Source organism: Eutrigla gurnardus, assembly GCF_963514095.1.
Source record: "Eutrigla gurnardus genome assembly, chromosome: 22".
Classification (NCBI taxonomy): domain Eukaryota; kingdom Metazoa; phylum Chordata; class Actinopteri; order Perciformes; family Triglidae; genus Eutrigla; species Eutrigla gurnardus.
The window spans coordinates 12,916,336-12,934,893 of NC_139933.1; the positions used below are offsets into that span (position 1 = coordinate 12,916,336).

The 18,558-nt window shown below is 42.9% G+C and overlaps 3 protein-coding genes across 4 annotated transcripts; 1 reads left to right on the forward strand and 2 right to left on the reverse strand.

Moving 5' to 3' along the window:
* Positions 1 to 71: 71 nt before the first annotated feature.
* rpp30 (ribonuclease P/MRP 30 subunit) lies at positions 72 to 4,806 on the reverse strand. Of its 2 annotated transcripts, none has more exons than XM_084040675.1 (12): positions 4,679 to 4,806; positions 4,182 to 4,240; positions 3,974 to 4,030; positions 3,836 to 3,901; positions 3,423 to 3,494; positions 2,514 to 2,603; positions 1,307 to 1,423; positions 1,196 to 1,225; positions 1,076 to 1,113; positions 789 to 868; positions 548 to 634; positions 72 to 336 (listed from the first exon to the last, which is right to left on the reverse strand). In XM_084040675.1, exons 1-12 carry the CDS (start codon positions 4,758 to 4,760, stop codon positions 290 to 292), a joined length of 825 nt encoding a protein of 274 aa, XP_083896801.1. In that variant the 5' UTR covers positions 4,761 to 4,806; the 3' UTR covers positions 72 to 289. The 2 variants fall into 2 exon arrangements, with proteins under 2 accessions (XP_083896801.1, XP_083896802.1); XM_084040676.1 differs by having other exon boundaries at positions 290 to 435; positions 482 to 634.
* A 1,068-nt stretch (positions 4,807 to 5,874) lies between these two features.
* Positions 5,875 to 11,690, forward strand: nudt13 (nudix (nucleoside diphosphate linked moiety X)-type motif 13). The gene is made up of 9 exons (XM_084039979.1): positions 5,875 to 5,910; positions 7,704 to 7,819; positions 8,083 to 8,225; positions 8,639 to 8,746; positions 8,852 to 8,958; positions 9,024 to 9,149; positions 9,385 to 9,496; positions 9,620 to 9,774; positions 10,246 to 11,690. Exons 2-9 carry the CDS (start codon positions 7,752 to 7,754, stop codon positions 10,438 to 10,440), a joined length of 1,014 nt encoding a protein of 337 aa, XP_083896105.1. The 5' UTR covers positions 5,875 to 5,910; positions 7,704 to 7,751; the 3' UTR covers positions 10,441 to 11,690.
* A 778-nt stretch (positions 11,691 to 12,468) lies between these two features.
* atad1b (ATPase family AAA domain containing 1b) lies at positions 12,469 to 18,350 on the reverse strand. Its single transcript, XM_084002062.1, has 10 exons — positions 18,261 to 18,350; positions 17,254 to 17,485; positions 16,869 to 16,967; positions 16,454 to 16,574; positions 16,072 to 16,272; positions 15,534 to 15,640; positions 14,458 to 14,547; positions 14,227 to 14,277; positions 13,734 to 13,864; positions 12,469 to 13,336 (listed from the first exon to the last, which is right to left on the reverse strand). The coding sequence occupies exons 2-10, from the start codon at positions 17,425 to 17,427 to the stop codon at positions 13,216 to 13,218; spliced, it is 1,095 nt and encodes a 364-aa protein (XP_083858188.1). The 5' UTR covers positions 17,428 to 17,485; positions 18,261 to 18,350; the 3' UTR covers positions 12,469 to 13,215.
* Positions 18,351 to 18,558: the final 208 nt, after the last annotated feature.

Sequence of the window (18,558 nt, forward strand, 5' to 3'; positions counted from 1 at the left end):
TTTAAAAATAAAACATTTGATTTAAAACTCCTGAGGTTGGTTTTCTTTTGACTAATACAATGAAGACAAAGAATGTTTAGAAAACGTTTATTAGTGACTCAACATTCGCCTGACTAATAAAATAAACAAAGAAACTTTCAGAAGCTTTATTACTAATTAAACCACTCGGTCTCAACAAAAGCACAGCAGACAACTTTTCTGGAGTTTAAATGAGAAAAACAGTTTGTAAAAAAGTAGAAACAAATCACAATGAGTCTCCATCCAGAAGCCCCGCCTCCTCAGCTGTCAATCACTCAGTCGGGTGAGACTTGGGTCTCTTTGCTGGAGGAGCTTCACCTGCCCAGGTGGAAACAAAAGATGTTTCACCCGCAATCACACCTGAAACCCACCTGATTCACACCTGAAATCACAGCCGTAATCACACCTAATTCACACCTGAATCACACCCAGAATCACAGCCGTGATCACACCTGAATCACACCTGAAATCACATCCAGAATCACACTCCTAATCAAACCTTAAACTGAATGAAAAGAGGTGAACTTACAGTCTGCGGGTGGAGCCTCCTGCTGGCAGGACGACTCACGGCAGCTCTTCATGGTGTAGATGATCCCGCTGGCTGTCTTCCTGGTTTCTGTCGGCAAACAAACACTTTCAGTTTTGCATCTTGGTCAATAATCAACTAAACTTATAATTATACTACTATTATTTACAACAAAACCAAATGTAATGTAGAGCTGTAGTGGTAGCATAAACAGTAGTGGTAGTATTTACAGTAGTATTTTTACCTGCGTGTAGTACAACGGATCGACAGGTGGAGGAAACGGCTTCTTTTGCGTCTCTATCTGCCAAACCGAACAACGAACCTCTGAGGAACTGGATCAGGACCACAAGTGGAGCAAGACTTCTGGTCCAGACGGACCCTCCTCATTTATAGACCACACATCTGGCCTCTGATAGGGCGGACTTATGTGAGCCAAAATGAACCAGTGAGCTTCCTGTTCCACTGTACACTGTACTACAACTACCCACAGTGAAACAGTAAAGCTGATCGGTGGACAAATAGGAAGGATACAGGTTGATGATGTCATAGGGGCCTCGGAGCTCCAGAGGCTGAGGACACATGATGACATCATTATTGATCACTTTAGAATCATGTGCACATGTCAGGACTTACAGCTGACTGATCACCAACCTTCTCGGCTGCACTGGACAGGATCACATTCTGAAAGACAGTCACATGTTTCTGACGTCACCATGACGTCACAGCAGGTCACAGGTACAGGAAGGGACAAACAGGACTTACCTTCCCTTTACAGCTCTCCATGAGAGAGACGGCGTTGGCAATGGTGTAGCGCCTCCTGGTGGAGTCTTTGATGGCTGCAGAGTAGGACACCTCAAAGACCACGCCCCTTTCTATGGCCTGGACAACAGGGTCAGTATGAAGACCACATTCAGACCACGTAGAATCCAGAATAAAAGTAGAATCCAGATCTCCAGATAAATGACTAAGCTGGGTTTAACATATCCCAACTAGACCAGTCTAGTTTAACTGGTCCCACAAAATCCAGACCAGGATGAACAGCTGATTAAGTCAAGCCAGGTGCAATTAATCCTTCCTCAACTAAACGCCAAGATCCAACACTGATGCAGATGCCAGAATCACCATGACGACGAAGCATGCACTGAATTTCTCCCAAACTGATCAGAGCTTTTCATGGAGGCATATGAGGAGGTCAAGCTCCTCCGTAAAAAAAGAAGTTCTGTGGTTTAATGAAGCAGGCGATGTTCTCTTGTTACTGTAACGCTTTAATCTGGATTCATATACTTTTATATGAAACAACTTTGACAGGTACGGTGGCTGGGGAGGAACATACAAGGCAAACTCACACTTTACAACAGTACCCCCAGTGGTCTATCAATACATTACACCCAGAATCACAGAGAGGGAGCGCGTTGGGCTCACGGTCTGGTTATCGGGCCACCGGTCTTAAACTGATGAACCTTTACTGAACAAAATGAACAGCTGAACACAATTATAACCGTTACCATGACAATCACATGTAGAATTTAATAACATGTATGAATATATGCTGAATTAATGTAAAATAATGGTCACAGTAATGACAGCAGGCTACTTCCTGGATGCTTCATGTAATTAGCAATGGAATAACTGTAATGAACGCGTTGGTTTCCCAACAAAGTGGCTGAGATACAGGATCAGATTTATAGATCCTGGATCTGAGCCTGGTCTGGAGCAGGCTAGCTCCACAAGATAAATCTCTCTCTCTCTGGTAACTTATACCCTAACATATGAGACATGGTTTCATGCTACCGGATCACAGATAACTTCAGCAGGATGAAGGGAAATCCCAGCTAAATCCCTCATCTAGGTTTTGTGCAACAGCCCCCAGGAAACCAAACTCCGTCACCAAGGTAACATGCATAGCATACCCTACAACAACAACAACAACAACAATATTCATAATAGTCATTCAAAATGATGATCTCACCCCATTGACTGGCGCTCTCTTGAAGAAGAAGGGAAGTTTCTCCGTCACCAAGATACTAATGATATCAACGTCATACATCATACAGGCAGCCTACACACACACATAAAAAAGGACTTTGTAATACACAAGTAAACCGTATATGTACTGTATATCACATTTAAAGACAACAGGAGTTTTACCAAAGAGACTTTTAAGCTACTATGATGGTAAGAATTGGACTGTTGGTGGCAGATGAGATGATTTTAATCCGGGTTTTAGTGCACAGTGTAGCTTGTTTATGTAGTGGTGGATATGACTTTTAAATTACATCAGATTTATTGTATAGCATATTTAATAACAACAGGAGGGACTAAGGCCACGTTCACACTACACACATACGTTGACGGACCGTTACCGGAAGAGGGAAGGCGTGTCTGGTGCATGGGGGAAATGCATTTGCAGGTGCAGCTCTGACCTTGATGAGAATTTTTCTCAACTTCTCCGTGAGCAACGCAAGTGATGCAAAGGAGTGGACCCACAATTCATTCCGGCATAATGTGACGCAAGCCCATGCAAAGTCAATGAGATCCGCCAAGGAAAGGTGTAGTGTGAACGTAGCCTAAAACATAAAGGGAATTTCCAAAGATAGGCCGACCGGTCCGTGAGAACGAGTTGGTTGTCTCTCTCTCTCTCTCCCTCTCTCTCCCTCTCTCTCCCTCTCTCTCTCTCTCTCTCTCTCTCACTAAATTAATACATAAAAATCAATACACACAAGTACACATCAACACACGCACACACACACATTAAAACACGCGTACTTGAGTACATCTGATAATATTTAAATAGATTATTTTTATGATTACTCGTACTTAATTAATGTTGTATTTTAGCTTCAGCACAGAAATGTGTCAGCGTGTCAGTGAATCTCACATGGAAGAGCTTCTCTGTGGTCGGCTGGACGGCGAGCAGGTCGAACTGACGATACTCTGGAGCATTGGGTCTCTGAACACACACACAGATTATCTCAACAGAAACAGCAGAGAGAAACGTTCTGGTCTGAACAACGAAACTACAATGACCGACAGTGTGCTGTTCTGGGGGCGCCTCCCGCTCCAGGGTGGACCAGGACCAGACGTGGACCCGACGTGGACGTTTCATTTGCATCAGAAGGAATGTAAACAATAACAACAACCTTCTGCTCAGAAAACAAGGTGTCATCATAACATCAAAGATGAGTTCGAGCCTCATCAATGTTCACTGATTACTTGGATGATGATGAATGACCATGTGGCGGCGCCGCAGAGCGACAACCTGACAGATTCACAAAATGAATCCACACTTACAAAGTGACTTGAGTCTGACATCACAACGGTGAGCCTGTTCAGCACTCTGATTGGACGGGACCGGCCCTGGTGGGAGAGAGACAGGTATCAACGCAGCTACAACACAAAGCAGCGGCGGCGGCCTTGTCCTCATCATACCTGGACAGCAGGCAGCCGATCCATCAGATCTGCCATCGGCGTCGGGACAGGAACCTCCTGTAGACAGGAAGTAGAAAAGGACACAACTTGATTCTCCACTTGTCCGAGAACACAGTGACACTCTGACACATGAGCTGAATGTTTATACATTTGACCTTTATTAAGAAAAAATAACCCCATAAACAAATGTTGATAGTTGACAACTCACCTGCTTCTTTCTGGCTGTTGGTTCAAACACGTAGTTGATGGCGACGGTGGAGAAACCGACTGCAGGAAGAAATTATAGGATGATTATTATAGTTTTCAATGATTTTCTATTTGAAATCTTTTTAAATATTAGTATTACTATTCGTGTATTTTCACTCATGTTGACTTCTCAGTCCAAATCAATAATATCAGATTTATTGCATGAATATGGGGTTTATTGGTGTCCATAGTTTGCAATCTTAAGGCCAGCAACACGGACCCTAAACACAGACCCAGAACGGAATCATAAATCCGTTCATTGTGGATTATTGTCGTTTTACCGGAAACGGGGGACTTTAAAAGGACAGTCTAACAGCAGGTACCACGAACAGACCAGCAAAGCCGTGAAATGCAGCCAGCCGGGTCCCGCTGCTAGCCGGGTCACGGTGCTAGCCCTGCTCGCGGCCCGAGCAGCGGAGACTGAATTCCGGCCGGTTAACGCGGGTTTAGAGGACTCACGGTGAGCGGCCATCTCCACCAGACTTCGGAGTCGAGTCTTATCGGCCGTGAAGTTCAGGTTTAAATCCATAAACACAGACATGCTGCTGCTGCTGCTACTGCTGCACCCACACGCGTGGAGCCGAACGGCCTGCCGGGAACTGTAGTCCTTCCGGGTCAACAACAACAACAACAGTGGGCCGTTTGCGAGCGTAAAATTAGAAACCGTTGTTTGCTCTGTGCATTGATCATGTTTCATATTTTTCTCTATATTAGATATATAATAGAAGAAGAGTTTTAGATGCTCTATTGAGAAGACAGATGTAGCTTATTTGAAGCAAATGTATGTATATTTAATTAGAGCAATAATTGAATATTGGTGTTTGGTGTATGGATCTGCAGCCAAGTCAGTTTTAGTTGGATTAGATATAGTCCAAGCTCTGTGTCAGCTATCAATAGTATTGGGAAAGGATCATCAAAGAGTGGACAAGACCTTGTAGACTATATGATATTATTCTGGCAATTAGAGATGTGGAAAGGAGAGGGGTAGAAATATCATTTGTATCGGTCCCAGCTAATGGAGCCTAGTTATTGCAACAAATGAAAAGGTTGATAAATTGGCCAAGAAAGCTGCTCAAAAGGAAGCCATAGATGTCAGCAGAAATCTATCCAAGGTGGAGGGTAAAAGTATTGTGTTGCAGGGAACAATTTTAAAATGGCAACAGCTCTGGGAGCAAGAAAACAAAGGGAGGCACCTATTCTCATTCCCATCTAGTATAGGGTAACTGACTCAGTTAAAATTTTGGAAAGAGGGGTGGTTAGACGGAAGGAAGAGGTTATCATTTCTTGAATGAGGATTGGTCACACGTTTCTGAACAGCACTTTATTTATTTTAGGAAAACACCAGAGTGACTTGTGTTCATGTCAGGAACCTGAGACAGTGCAACATGTTTTGATTTCTTGTAGAAATCATGACCACCAAAGACAAGACAGACTCAGAGAATTGCGAGAAATTGGCTTGGAAGAAACATGATTGAAAAGTATTTTAGAAGTAGGTTCAAGCTGGAGGGGAAACCTTATTTTTCAAATTCTTAATAGACACTGGATTTAATAACAGGATATAATGCGCTAGGGTTCTAGTCCTATAGATGGCAGCAGAGCAACTTTTTGGATGCCAGCTGCCATATATCCCCGAAGAAGAAGAGCAAGAAGAGCAAGAAGAAGAAGAAGAAGAAGAAGAGAAGCAGCTGCAGGTATGTGAAAACACAAATGGACTTTGTATAGTACACGCCATTGTGTATTAAATCACAAACGGACTGTCTACAATACACAGCCGTCTTTTGAGTCATGTTTTCTTACCAAATTCCATTCAAAAATCTCTCAATTTTATGATCCCCTTGTTTTCAGTGAGAGCCCGACCCGAACAGTAAAGTGCTGATAATTCCTGCACTGGGCTTTAACTTAAACTCATCACTTAGACAACAGATTGTGTCTTGAGCGCTTTGATGACACGAGCAAATAGAAGAAGACAAGAAACAAAATAAGTATCATACATATTGTACAAGGGGGAAACGCATACCGGTAGCTCTGTTTCAGCTGCCGTTCAGCTCAGTGGGAAATTACGTTACAACATTATAAAAACGTTGTGCTTTTACTCCTTTTAGTATTTTTAAAGATTTCAACTATATTTCAAATGCACTTATGAAAGCAATACATTTGGGGGATGATTTCAGGATTCTATTCTTGTGAATGGAACATTTTGCAAGACATAATTACACTATAGTGGAGTCATTTTTAATTTTTTTATATTTGCAAGGTCATACCAAATATTATCTTTAGACATGTGTTTAGGATGTAATTTCTGTTTTGTCTACCAGGAAATAATTCTTCAGTTAGACAGCTTCTCAATGAAATGATTATTACATGTTTTGTCCAGGATTATCCCTTGGATTAATAATGAGGGCAGTTGTAGCTCTATGGATTGGTGTGCCATTATATTTTTTGTCAGTACAAATTCTTGAGCAAGTGCTTTATGTATATTCAAATCTAACTTTGAGGGGTTGAAACTATGTTTTGTGCAGAATTTTTCATAATTTAACAGGTTACCATCAGCATGCTTTAAGGCAGTTATAGACAATATATTTCTCTCATACCAACTTTCATAATATAAGGATTTGTTCCTGTAAAATATATATCTACTATTCCATAATGTAGTTGTATGGGGTGACAAGTTGTACATGTAACATGTTCCAATATAACAGTTATTTGTTTGTGAAATTCTCATAATGACACAGGCAATGTATTAATAGTGAAGTCCGCTATAAGAAGAAATCTTACTACTCCAATTGTATCAAATATATGAATGTATATTCTATTCTACAATACCAAAAGGAGTTGCTATTTCTTATCCAACTTTTTATCCAATTTATTTTCAGCGTTCCATTGAGGCAACCAAAATCAATCACTTTTGAACCACCATCCTTTATGTCTTTAACCATATTAATTTTCTTCTTAATTTGATTAATACATTTGATCAGTGTATTTGGAATTGCATTAGCATAGGCTAGATAAATATATAGAGAGATTCCATCAATTACTGCATCGAGTTCTGATTATCACATGACTGATCTATGCGACGAATACATGTATGTTACAGCTGGATGTACTGTATGTCTGTTGACTTCCTAGTCTTTGTGCTAAGCTAGCAGGTTTTCCTGTTTATAGTCTTTGTGCTAAACTAGCAGGTTTTCCTGTTTCTAGTCTTTGTGCTAAACTAGCAGGTTTTCCTGTTTCTAGTCTTTGTGCTGAGCTAGCAGGTTCTCCTGTTTCTAGTCTTTGTGCTGAGCTAGCAGGTTCTCCTGTTTCTAGTCTTTGTGCTAAGCTAGCAGGTTCTCCTGTTTCTAGTCTTTGTGCTAAGCTAGCAGGTTCTCCTGCTTCTAGTCTTTGTGCTAAGCTAGCAGGTTCTCCTGTTTCTAGTGTTTGGGGTTGACAGTTTATCCTATTTACAGTCACATACGCTAAGCTAACAGTGTCCCCCTGTTTCCAGTCTTTGTGCTAAGCTAGGCTTCAGACCGGTTCAGTCACAGTGGCGGCCATGTTGAGACCTCTGAAGATCGTCCGCCTTTCGACTCGCTGCTGCTCGGACTTCGTCTCCAGGATCAGGTCTGTAGGGCCCCATGTCTGGGACTTGATGAAGACCTGAGAGTCTAATAATAAATGCTGAATTAATTGATTGTTTATTTGATGGATGAATTGATGAATAAATGATTGATTAATTGAGGAAATAATTGAATAAGTAATTGGTCAATTATTTGATTTAATAATTGATTGGTTAATTTATGTATGAATGATTTGTTAATTACTTGATTGATTAATTGATGAATGCATGATGAATTAATTGATGAATGAATGATTGATCCTCTCAGGTATATGAACAGGCTGAAGGAGGACGATGAAGCGTGTTCTACAGCACTACAGAACGGTCACATATTCCTGTTCCACAGTCTGTCTCCTCTGCTGCAACGCACCAAGCAGGGAACCTTCAGACCTGCAAGTCTCACCTCCTCAGGTACAGAACCAAGGGACCACAGGTGGAAATCCACAGGTACAGAACCACAGAGCCACAGGTGGAGAACCACAGAATGATTGAAGGAGAACCACAGCTATAGGACCAACAGGAGGTAAACATAAGTGGAGAACCACAGGTACAGAACCATAGAGCCACAGGTGGAGAACCACAGGTACAGAGCCAAAGGTACATAGCCACAGGTACAGAACCACAGAACAATAGAAGGAGAACCACATCTATGGGACCAATAGAAGGTAAACACAAGTGAAGAATTACAGGTATAGAACTCCAAAAACAGAACATAAGGTCAGGGAGGTCAATACAGTCAGAGAACATCAGTGAACATTAAAAACATGTAGAACACTGTAGAACCTTGAGGCACAAACTGGCATATTGGGTGTTTTATGTTCCAGACGTGCAGTCGATCCTGGAGAGACTTGGTTCCGACAGAACCCTGTTGAAGGACTCCGTCCTGATTGGCTGCTCTGAACTGAACCAGGTCCAGTTCTGTCTGGATGTCGGTAATAAGACATTAAACTCGTACAGTGTAGTCCCTGAACGCACCGTTCTACACTAACTTTGGGTTTGACATGTTCTGGCGTTGTGGTCTTTCTGTGGGGTTCTAGGAGAACTGGATCAGGCAGCAGTAGAAGACTTGTGTGGAGGAAGCTTTGTTGAGCTGAGGAAGGCGTTCTTCCTTCTGACAGAACCAGAGGCACCTCTAGTGGCGAAGGTGGGCAACTACAACAATAGAGACTCTCTCTTTCTCACTGATCCTGACCTAGTTCTGTCCTTCAGGGTCAGGCTCTGCTGCGCTGGCATCAAACCAGCGGCTTCTGCAGCGCCACGGGCCAGCCGACTCACCGCAACCAGGCAGGAAGTCAGAGAGTCTGCAGCAGCTCTGGCATCATCTACTACCCCAAGGTAGACCACATCTGAACCAGATTTCGACCCAGCTTCAAACAAGCTATAAACCATGTCCCAATCAGGTCCAAAGTACATCCAGACCAGGAGTCAAACTAATCCAATTGGATTCCAAATCAGACCAAACCAGATCCTATTCAGATCCAAACAAGCCTCTAACATGATTATAACCCAGCTTGAACCAGTGCCAAACCAAACCAGATCTATACTAGATTCCAACCTGGTCTTCCTCCAGATGTCTCCGGTTGTGATCATGCTGGTGTCTGATGGGAAACGCTGTTTATTAGGCCGACAGTCGTCCTTCCCTCGGGGGATGTTCAGCGCTCTGGCCGGCTTCTGTGACCTTGGTAAAGGACCATCTACACTATTTCAGTATCATGGGACGGGAATTGAACCACCACCGACCCGCTCTTTCCCCGAGCCACAGGGTCAGTGCACCTGTTCACCTGATTCCTGTCTGTCTCTCCCAGGTGAGACTCTGGAGGAGACCCTGAGCAGGGAGGTGGCAGAGGAGGTGGGTTTAGAGGTCCACGGCGTCTCCTACAGCTCCTCCCAGCACTGGCCTTTTCCTCACAGCTCCTTCATGATAGGCTGCCACGCCTCCGTAAACCCCGACCACACTCAGGTGAGCGCAGACACCTTTTAAGTTAGTGATGTTTTCATCATGTTTTTCACGTGTTTTTAAGAAACAGAAATGTTTCCCATTTAGGTGGAAATTCACCCCTTAAACAGAAACCTATTTAAACCTTAATATCTTATAATCATTCATTTATCCATCAATTGTCGATTTCAGTTTTTTATTAATTAAGTAAAGTTAAGATATTTTTATGGGGTAGTTTTGAGAATCCCTGAAATCCATCCATCCATTGTCTACCAGTTATCCTGTATTCAGGGTCGCGGGGGGGCTAGAGCTGATCCCAGCTGGCATTGGGCGAAGGCGGGATACACCTGGACAGGTTGCCAGTCTATTGCAGGGCTGACATATAGACACACACAACCATTCACACTCACATTCACACCTAGTGAGCAAGCATTAAGCCCTGAGGAACACCTGACAGAATGACCTGTTGTATTCAGTCGTGTGTTTGTTGTCCAGTTGTCCGTGGACCACGCTGAGCTGGAGGACGCTCGCTGGTTCAGTCTGGAGGAGGTCTCCGCTGCCCTGCAGGTGCCGTCTCCGCCCAGGAGAGGCGACCCCCCCGTCCTCTGGCTTCCTCCGAAACACGCCATTGCCCACCGCCTCATCACAGAGTGGGCGGACCGCCAGCGACACAGCGAGGAAGCAGAGTAGCGTCCAGACTGACCCACTACTGACTGAGTGTCCCCAGGCGGACTGAAGGTCCTGTGACATCCTGAGATCCAGAAGGACTCCTTTATATGAGGAACCAGAATCACCAGACTAGTTGCAGGTATATCACTCTGAATGTAACAGGTTTTCAGACTGAGCATGAACTCCCTTTTAAGTTCACAGCATCTCAGTGGGATTTCAGTCAGGACTTGGACTAGGCCACTCCAGAACCTTCATTTGGGTTTTCTTTTAGCTATTCAGAGGTGGACTGGCTTGTGTGCTTTCAATCATGATCCTGCTACAGAACCCAACTGGACCTAAGCTTCACTTAACATATCTGCTAATAGGAACAATGTTTTACTGAAATTTCTATGTTCAGTGTTGTCACTTGGCACTTAATTGTCTGGCTATTTACCCTGTAGATGCCTGAGGGTCATTCTGTGTGAACTCAACCAGAGTTTGGCAGCTCACGCTTGTGATTTTGATCATTTTACTTAATTGTGTGCCGTACTGTAGCTGTTTGAGTTTATTTTGTACGGAGAGGCGCAATTGTGAGGACAATGAATCACTCAATAGAAGTTGGCTTACTCCTGAACAATCTGTCCCCCTCACTTCTGAAATAATGGCTACGCCCCTTATTTGATTTATGCTCTTATTGTGGAATGCTGTGTGGAAAGTTCTACCTTTGACTCATCAATCCATATAATCTGATCCCAAAAGGTCTTGGGGGTCATCAATATGGGACAAGTCTTTGTGTTCTTTATGGACAGCAGTGGTTTTTGTTCTCCCAGGTCTCCCATGGGTGCTGTCTTTGCCAAGTGTCCCTCTTACTGTGGAATCATGAACACTAACTGACCTTAACTGAGGCAAGTGAGGCCTGCAGTCCTTTTAGATGTTATTCTGGGCTCTTTTGGAACCTCCTGGATGAGTCCCCGATGTGGTATTGGTGGACTTTTGGTGGCCGGTCGGTCCTGGGGAGGTTCACGACTGTTCCATGTTCTCTCCATTTGCTCTGGTCTTTGTAACCCTTTCCAGACTGATAAATTATTTTCTTCCTCATTTGTACTTTTGATCTCAGCATCATGTGCTGCTGTTTCAGACCTTTTTAGCTTCACATTGCCAGACAGGTTCTATTTAAGTGTTCAATCACAGTGTGTGATTGAACAGGTCTGGCAGTAATCATTCAATCATTGAGGAACAAAGGGGACACAGATGGTCGGTAGTTTTTCCCCCTCAATAAATAAAAGAATCATTTAAAAACTGCATTTTGTGTTGACTCTTCCACTTCCATGGTTCTTTGTCTTATATTAAAATTAGTTTGATGATCTGAAACATTTCAGTGACAATTATGCAAAGAGAGAAGAAATCAGGAAGCTTTCAGAGACCTGTACTATGACTTTTTATACTCAAACTATAATGTGTCTTTAAATGGAGCTGTATTTCTAGTTCTAGTCGACCACTCAGGTTGCACTACAATCAGTCTACAATTGGTCTGCAACTGGTTGGTCTACAATCAGTCATCAGTTGATCTACAGTCAATCTGCAGTCAGTCTACGATAGGTATGTCAAATCAGTCGGCCTACTTTAGTAATTTGTCGTGTAAACGAATCACTAGTTTCACAAAAGATATTGATACTTTGGATTCATGTTCATTCTAAATCAAACAATCAATATTCCATCATTAACACATAAACAGCATTTTGGTATTTGGACAAGTTTATTACATAACTTATCAGCCAATCAGAACGCTGTAAAAACCAACACTGAGTCTGGTTTAGAGACGATTATTCAAATAATTCTAAATACTGAATATCGAAACCGTATAGTTTATTAAAAAACAAATGCAGATTCCAGTTTCATGTAAATATCTGCTGTTTTGTAATAAGTCGTCACATTGAGACATTTTATATTATTGTAAATGTTTAGGAGATAATTCCTCGTCCAGTAAACCGAAACCACAGACCAGGTCTTCAAACCATCATAATCAAATAATAAAGTTCACTTCATGAAAAAGATGAAAATGTAACAGCAGAGAATCAAACCTGCGTTTTATTTGCTTTAGTTATTAAAACAAAAATATCAAGGCTTCACTTTGAAGGTCGGTCATTTCCTAATAATTGTAATAATAAATACAAAAATAAACCATGAGTAAGAAAAGTTTCCAATAAACCAAAAAATAGATGTTTAAATGGAGTTTTTCTTTGAGGCAATCCTAATTATCCCTAAATCCAGTTTGAAATCTTTAATCTGATAAAACGAGAGAAATCTATACTGAATACAATAAATAAATATGAAATAGTTAAATAAATAGGTTTTGTAAAAATAAACATAAAGCCAGTTAATATTTATTTTATGTGTATTTAACAATACATTTTACTTATTTAACTAAAAATATTAATTATTACACTCAGAACTGAACATTGATAACTGATCAGGAAATAACAGACCTGAAGGAGTGAGGATTTGCACGATAAAACATAATTTGAGAAAAAGATAATCCTCATTTCGTTCCGTGATGTCATCGCTGCTGAGGCTCATGGGTAATGTAGAAACCAGCAGCAAACACTATTCTATTTTATGTCGATTTATTTTAATGATTCTCAGGGCAGCATTTTAATGTCATGGTTTTTATTTCCGTTTCAGAAAGTCGTCATCAGCAACGCGATCAGCTGATAAATAATAACAAAAACATGTGGCACATATTTACACGTGTAGACGGCACCGAGCCGGCGAACCGCTCAGGAATCAAACACGAAGGGCACGAGAGTCGTCGCTTGGTCAGTCCAGAGCGGCGTGCAGCAGCGCGCCGTGACCGCCTGCCGTCTTGGATTTCTTCATCTTACTGATCGCCTTCTGGAGGTCGGACTGGTGGATCGGACGGATGAAGTCCTCTGATGGACTGAGAGACAGACAGGTAGAGACACAGACAGGTAGAGGTTTATCATATCAGCTGTCGGCCAAAAACGAATCAATACAATTAAATCAATGAACATAATTAGGTTTCTTCAGATATCCATCCATCGTCTACCGCTTATCCTGTATTCAGGGTACAGATGTTATATAAAACTTGGTCTTATCAACATTTTAGAAATGATTTTTGTGTGCATTGAGATATTGTTTAAAATATTACTTTTCGAAAGGGGTGTACTCATTTACGCTGAGCACTGTATAATAAACATAAACAAACAATAAACATTTTTCGGTTCAAACACAAAATACTTTAAATATTAAATCAGCTAGCTCCAGCTCAGTCGGCTAGAGACAGACAGTCAGAGACAGCGAGAGACAGAAGCTACCTGTCGTTCTGAGTGTGGACAAAGTCTCTGACACAGAGCAGAGCGGCGTCGCGACACATCTCTCTGAGGTCACTTCCTGAGAAACCGTCAGTCTCCTTGGCAACATCCACAAGGTCAACAGACAGGTCGACCTGCAGAGAGACAGACAGGTGGTGGTTAGGCGCCTCGTGTCACAGGCACAGCATTTCTAGCTAGCTGAACTAATGTTTAGCTACTTCCTCGTCTGCAAACGTAGCTCACTTTTAGCGTTGGAGGCGACCGTTAATGATTAGGAACACTGTAACTAGCCAGCTAACGGCGTTACTAACCAGCTAACTGGGTAACTAGCCAGCCAACGCCTTAACTAGCCAGCTCACGCTACCTGTAGCTGGTGCGGACCAACAGTTGTGAACCCAGAGCAGATAACACAACACATTTAATAAAACTGAACATGCATCATGAGGATTCGTTGCGATCACTAATGAAACGACCCAGACCTCTGTGAGGAACTTACACTCTCGTTCTCCAGGATCAGTTTGAGGATCTGCTCTCGCTGGCTCCCACTCTGTAGGAACAAGAACCACAGAACTTCACACTAGAACCAAAACACTTCTTTCTTCATGACATCATCGGGAACAAACGTGTGCTCGTATTTCGAAAATCAAGTTATTGGCGGTAAAATCAGACGGAATGATGAAAGTAATTAATGTCTAACTGCTAGGTGCAGCAGTAACGGGATACGTACAGGTTGGTTGATGTGGAACCTGGTCGGCATCCTCCTCATAATAGCAGAGTCCAGGTCTTGGGGACGATTAGTGGCTCCCATGATGATCACCTGACACACACAGACACACAGCATTAACATTATAAAGGCTACTTATGTTACCGTGGAGCCCACACTGTCACTAAAGCGGCTCATTATGAGGAGAAACTCTGAATACTGTGTTTACAAACAACATCTTATTGTTATTTTATATTTATATGTATGTGTGTATATAGATATAGGTAGATAGATGCTTTGCGGCGCTCTGCTTGCTCCGCAGCAGTGCGGCTGCACTTAACGCACCGGCCGACTTGGACACTCACCGATCTGTTTATAAATAATCACAATATTATTTTAATCACTACTTTAATCACGCTGGATTTAGTGCCATGACGCCGTCGGCACAAGTCGCTGATGTTTTTACAGAACATGTCATAAGGACGAATTCCGGTTCAACCGGTTTGCATAAATCAAACCGGTTTAGCCCTGTACACCAAACCGGTGAAACCGGAAATTGGCCCAACCATACTGTCCACTAATTGAAGCTCAACAGAAGATGGGTGATGCAACAGGACAACGAGCCATACCACAGTAAATCAACAACAGAATGGCTTCAACAGAAGAAAATACACCTTCTGGAGTGGCCCAGTCAGAGTCCTGACTTCAACCTGATTGAAATGCTGTGGCATGACCTCAAGATAGCGATTCACACCAGACAACCCAAGAATATTGATGAACTGAATCCGTTTTGTAAAAAGGAATGGTTCAAAATTCCTCCTGACTGTTGTGCAGGTCTGATCTGAAATGTTTGGTTAGGTTATTGCTGCCAAAAGGAGGTTCAACCAGTTATTAAATCCAAGGGTTCAAATAGAGATTATTGTTTGTGTGTTATTAGTTTAAGCAGACTGTGTTTGTCTATTGTTGTGACTTAGATGAAGATCAGAACACATTTTATGACCAATTAATGCAGAAATCCAGGTGTGTGTGTGTGTGTGTGTGTGTGTGTGTGTGTGTGTGTGTGTGTGTGTGTGTGTGTGTGTGTGTGTGTGTGTGTGTACCTGACAGTGGTGGTCTGTGTCCAGGCCGTCCCACAGACTCATGAACTGGGCCTTCATCATGGCTGTGGCCTCATGGTCTGAGCTGGACCGGCTCCTCAGGAACGAGTCTGTTTAACACACGTTAGCTTAGCTTAGCATCAGGATTTGACTTTCAGTGACCGGATCCTTGTTTTTTTTTTTATATGGTTGTGTGTGATCTTTTTCTTTAAGCAAATAAAGTAAAAATAATAATACAAAATTGCTGTTCAACAGTTTCAAAGAAAGAAATGTGAAAAATGTTGAAATGTGCCCAAAGTGCCACTTAACAGCCAATGAGACACAGCAGTGAGACAGTTGGTCAGACAGAGAGGTAACTAAACACCTGAGGATCAATGATGCCTGATCACATGATCACTAGGACCTTCTAGAAGTTTCCAATGCACATACAAGTCATCCACACTTAGACTCCGCCCACCAGCATCATTCAGACACTTTGACTGACAGCTCTGTGTGTGTGTGTGTGTGTGTGTGTGTGTCTGTGTGTGTGTGAACACTCCACCTATCTCGTCGACGAAGATGATTGACGGCTGCAGTTTGACAGCCAATGAGAAGACAGCAGCGGCCAGCTTCTGGGACTCTCCGTACCATTTGTCCGTCAGCGTGCTCGGCTGCAGGTTGATGAAACGAAAACCTGCTTCCTTGGCTGTCGCCTTGGCGATGAGTGTTTTGCCACAGCCCGGAGGCCCGTACAGTAACACGCCTGTTACCATGACAACGGGTTCCCATCCCACCGGAGACATGTGGCGAGATGAAAGGAAAACACAAGTGAGGGACTTGAGATGCAGCCATGTTCCTTTCCTCCCTTCCTCCCCCTCTGCATAGTATTACCTATTGGTTAATCAGTTAACAAGCTCATTAAACTGATCTCCAGTCAGTCTAACCTTTGGGGGGCTGCAGCAGTCTGGATCCCTGGAACAGGTGTCTCTTCTGGACAGGAAGGATGACTGTCTCCTTTAACTCGGTGATGACCTCATCCAAACCGGCGATGTCCCTCCACGTGATCTGTTAACATCAGTTATTCATTAGTTCTTCTTAATATATGTATCAGTAGTTTAGTCAGAAAACGTTATTAGTCATATATTTGTGCCCAGCTCCATTCATATTATTACTATTAAACTATTAGAGTGAGCACCAGGCTAGGTTTGCTGGTAAAACCTGCATTTCAGTAAATATACTTCTCTTACGCCCAAAAACCTTTTATTGTACATTTTGTCGGAGTATTCCTAGTAGTATTTGTGTATTTGAACACTGTATCTGTTTAACTGGGAACAGAACAAAGATGGAGGACAGACGTACCTGCATGGTCAGCGGGTCGACCAGGTGAGCTGCGATGCTCATCTCATATTCAGACAGCTTCACGTTCTTCACTCCAATCTGACGCATTAACTTCTCCGCCTGACGGACACAAAATAAAACGGCTTCATGGTTTAACATCAGTGGAGTGTGAGCGGTTTTATGACACATCAATTACATTTGATTCCCGTTCCCATTTGATTCCTGATGTTTTTAATTTTGCAGAATGTGTCATAAGGAGAAATGCCGGTTCAACTGGTTTGCAAATAAATATATTATTCATTGTCGTAAATGTACTCTCTTTGTACACAACAGACAACCCTTCCTGCAGATCACTTCCTTAGCTGTACGCAACCTGTGGTTTAAGCCAGCTCCCCCCATGCCTCACCTGTTTCTGAGCCTCCATCTTCTGCTTCCTAGTGGGGTCGATGGCGTCCACCATCCACTTGATGGTGAAGTAGGTGACGGCTCCGAAGATGGAGAGGCGGAAGAGCAGGCCGATGACCTCGTTCCTGCCCAGAGGACGGGCCAGGTTTTCAGCCGGGATCTCCCTCAGCACCATTGTCAGGGTCACACGTCACAGGAAGTTCACAGGAAGCTGACAGGAAGGTGATGCAGAGCTGCAGAGGGACGTGTCAACAAGTTTGTCTAAGTGAATTCAAGAGAGAATAAACAGTCTTTTTATGAAGTGAATCAATCAAATAAAACACAAATCATTATTGTAATATGTCTTTTGGGGGTTCAGGATCAGAGCCGGACTGACAGCTCCTGATGAATCTGTTAAGAGTTCCAGAGAAACGGAGTGTTGGAGGTTTTCAGTCCAGGTCCTCTGTGGTGGAGGTGAGGGCTTGATTTAAGCTAACACTAACGGTTCGATCATTTGTGATCAACTCTAGCATGTGCAGGTTTTGAATCGTCATTGATCCATCTAACACCAAGACGACACTTAAAGCAGCTCCTGGTGAATCAGGTCTAATCTGCATTCTGGCTCCAACTACTTCGTATTTCTGACAAGAAACAAACAATTGGTATAACTGTTATAATTATGAATGGAGTCTGGCGGAACGTAAACTCGTTTATCAGTGGAGACTACGGGATCCACCTCGTCGACCCCCTGGAAGTCCACCGTCTGGGACTCACCTCGTCGACCCCTGGGGGGTCCACAGTTTGGGACTCTCTGGTGTTCTCGTTACAAAACCGAAAGGTTTCTGTAGACTAGCTGCTAGCTTTAGCATTGAGCTTGACCTTCCGTCCACCGGCTGAGAGCGGCTCCCCCCAGATAAACCGACAGATATCTCCGCTGCTATCTATCCGCGCAGCTTCGAGCGCTCCGTTGAAATGGCAAAAAAACAACCAAAACCGGAGTTTCTGCGGTAAAAGCTGCCCGGCTCTTACCTCCAGCAGTCGCGTCACACAGCAGCGCTTCCTCGGCTTGTTCTTCGTTGGTGCTGGGAGGCTTCTTCTTCTTCTTCTTTGTGGGTTTTGTTTGGCGGTTGGCAACCAGCGTTAAGGTGCATTACCGCCAGCTACTATGTTGGAGTGTGAACCAGAGTTATCTACCCATTAATCTGCTAAATTCTTCCCATCAATCCTGTTTGTCTCAAATATTTAAATAGTTTTCCTACCACAGCTTCAATTACATTTTCCAAACTAAAATCTTCTATTCCCTTATTTCCCTTTTTAATGTTTCTCG

Excerpts from the sequence above, each read along its gene's own strand:
- rpp30 (XM_084040675.1), bottom strand. The coding sequence starts at position 4,760 with ATGTCTGTGTTTATGGATTTAAACCTGAACTTCACGGCCGATAAGACT. Across the intron at positions 3,902-3,973 it reads ATCGGCTGCCTGCTGTCCAG|GGCCGGTCCCGTCCAATCAG; the intron begins GTATGATGAGGA and ends CTCTCCCACCAG. Across the intron at positions 1,424-2,513 it reads AGAGAGCGCCAGTCAATGGG|GCCATAGAAAGGGGCGTGGT; the intron begins GTGAGATCATCA and ends CCTGTTGTCCAG.
- atad1b (XM_084002062.1), bottom strand. The coding sequence starts at position 17,427 with ATGGTGCTGAGGGAGATCCCGGCTGAAAACCTGGCCCGTCCTCTGGGC. Across the intron at positions 14,278-14,457 it reads GGTTCCACATCAACCAACCT|AGTGGGAGCCAGCGAGAGCA; the intron begins GTACGTATCCCG and ends TTGTTCCTACAG. Across the intron at positions 13,337-13,733 it reads GTCCACACTCAGAACGACAG|TCCATCAGAGGACTTCATCC; the intron begins GTAGCTTCTGTC and ends TCTGTCTCTCAG.
- nudt13 (XM_084039979.1), top strand. The coding sequence starts at position 7,752 with ATGTTGAGACCTCTGAAGATCGTCCGCCTTTCGACTCGCTGCTGCTCG. Across the intron at positions 9,150-9,384 it reads GCATCATCTACTACCCCAAG|ATGTCTCCGGTTGTGATCAT; the intron begins GTAGACCACATC and ends GTCTTCCTCCAG. Across the intron at positions 9,497-9,619 it reads GGCCGGCTTCTGTGACCTTG|GTGAGACTCTGGAGGAGACC; the intron begins GTAAAGGACCAT and ends TGTCTCTCCCAG.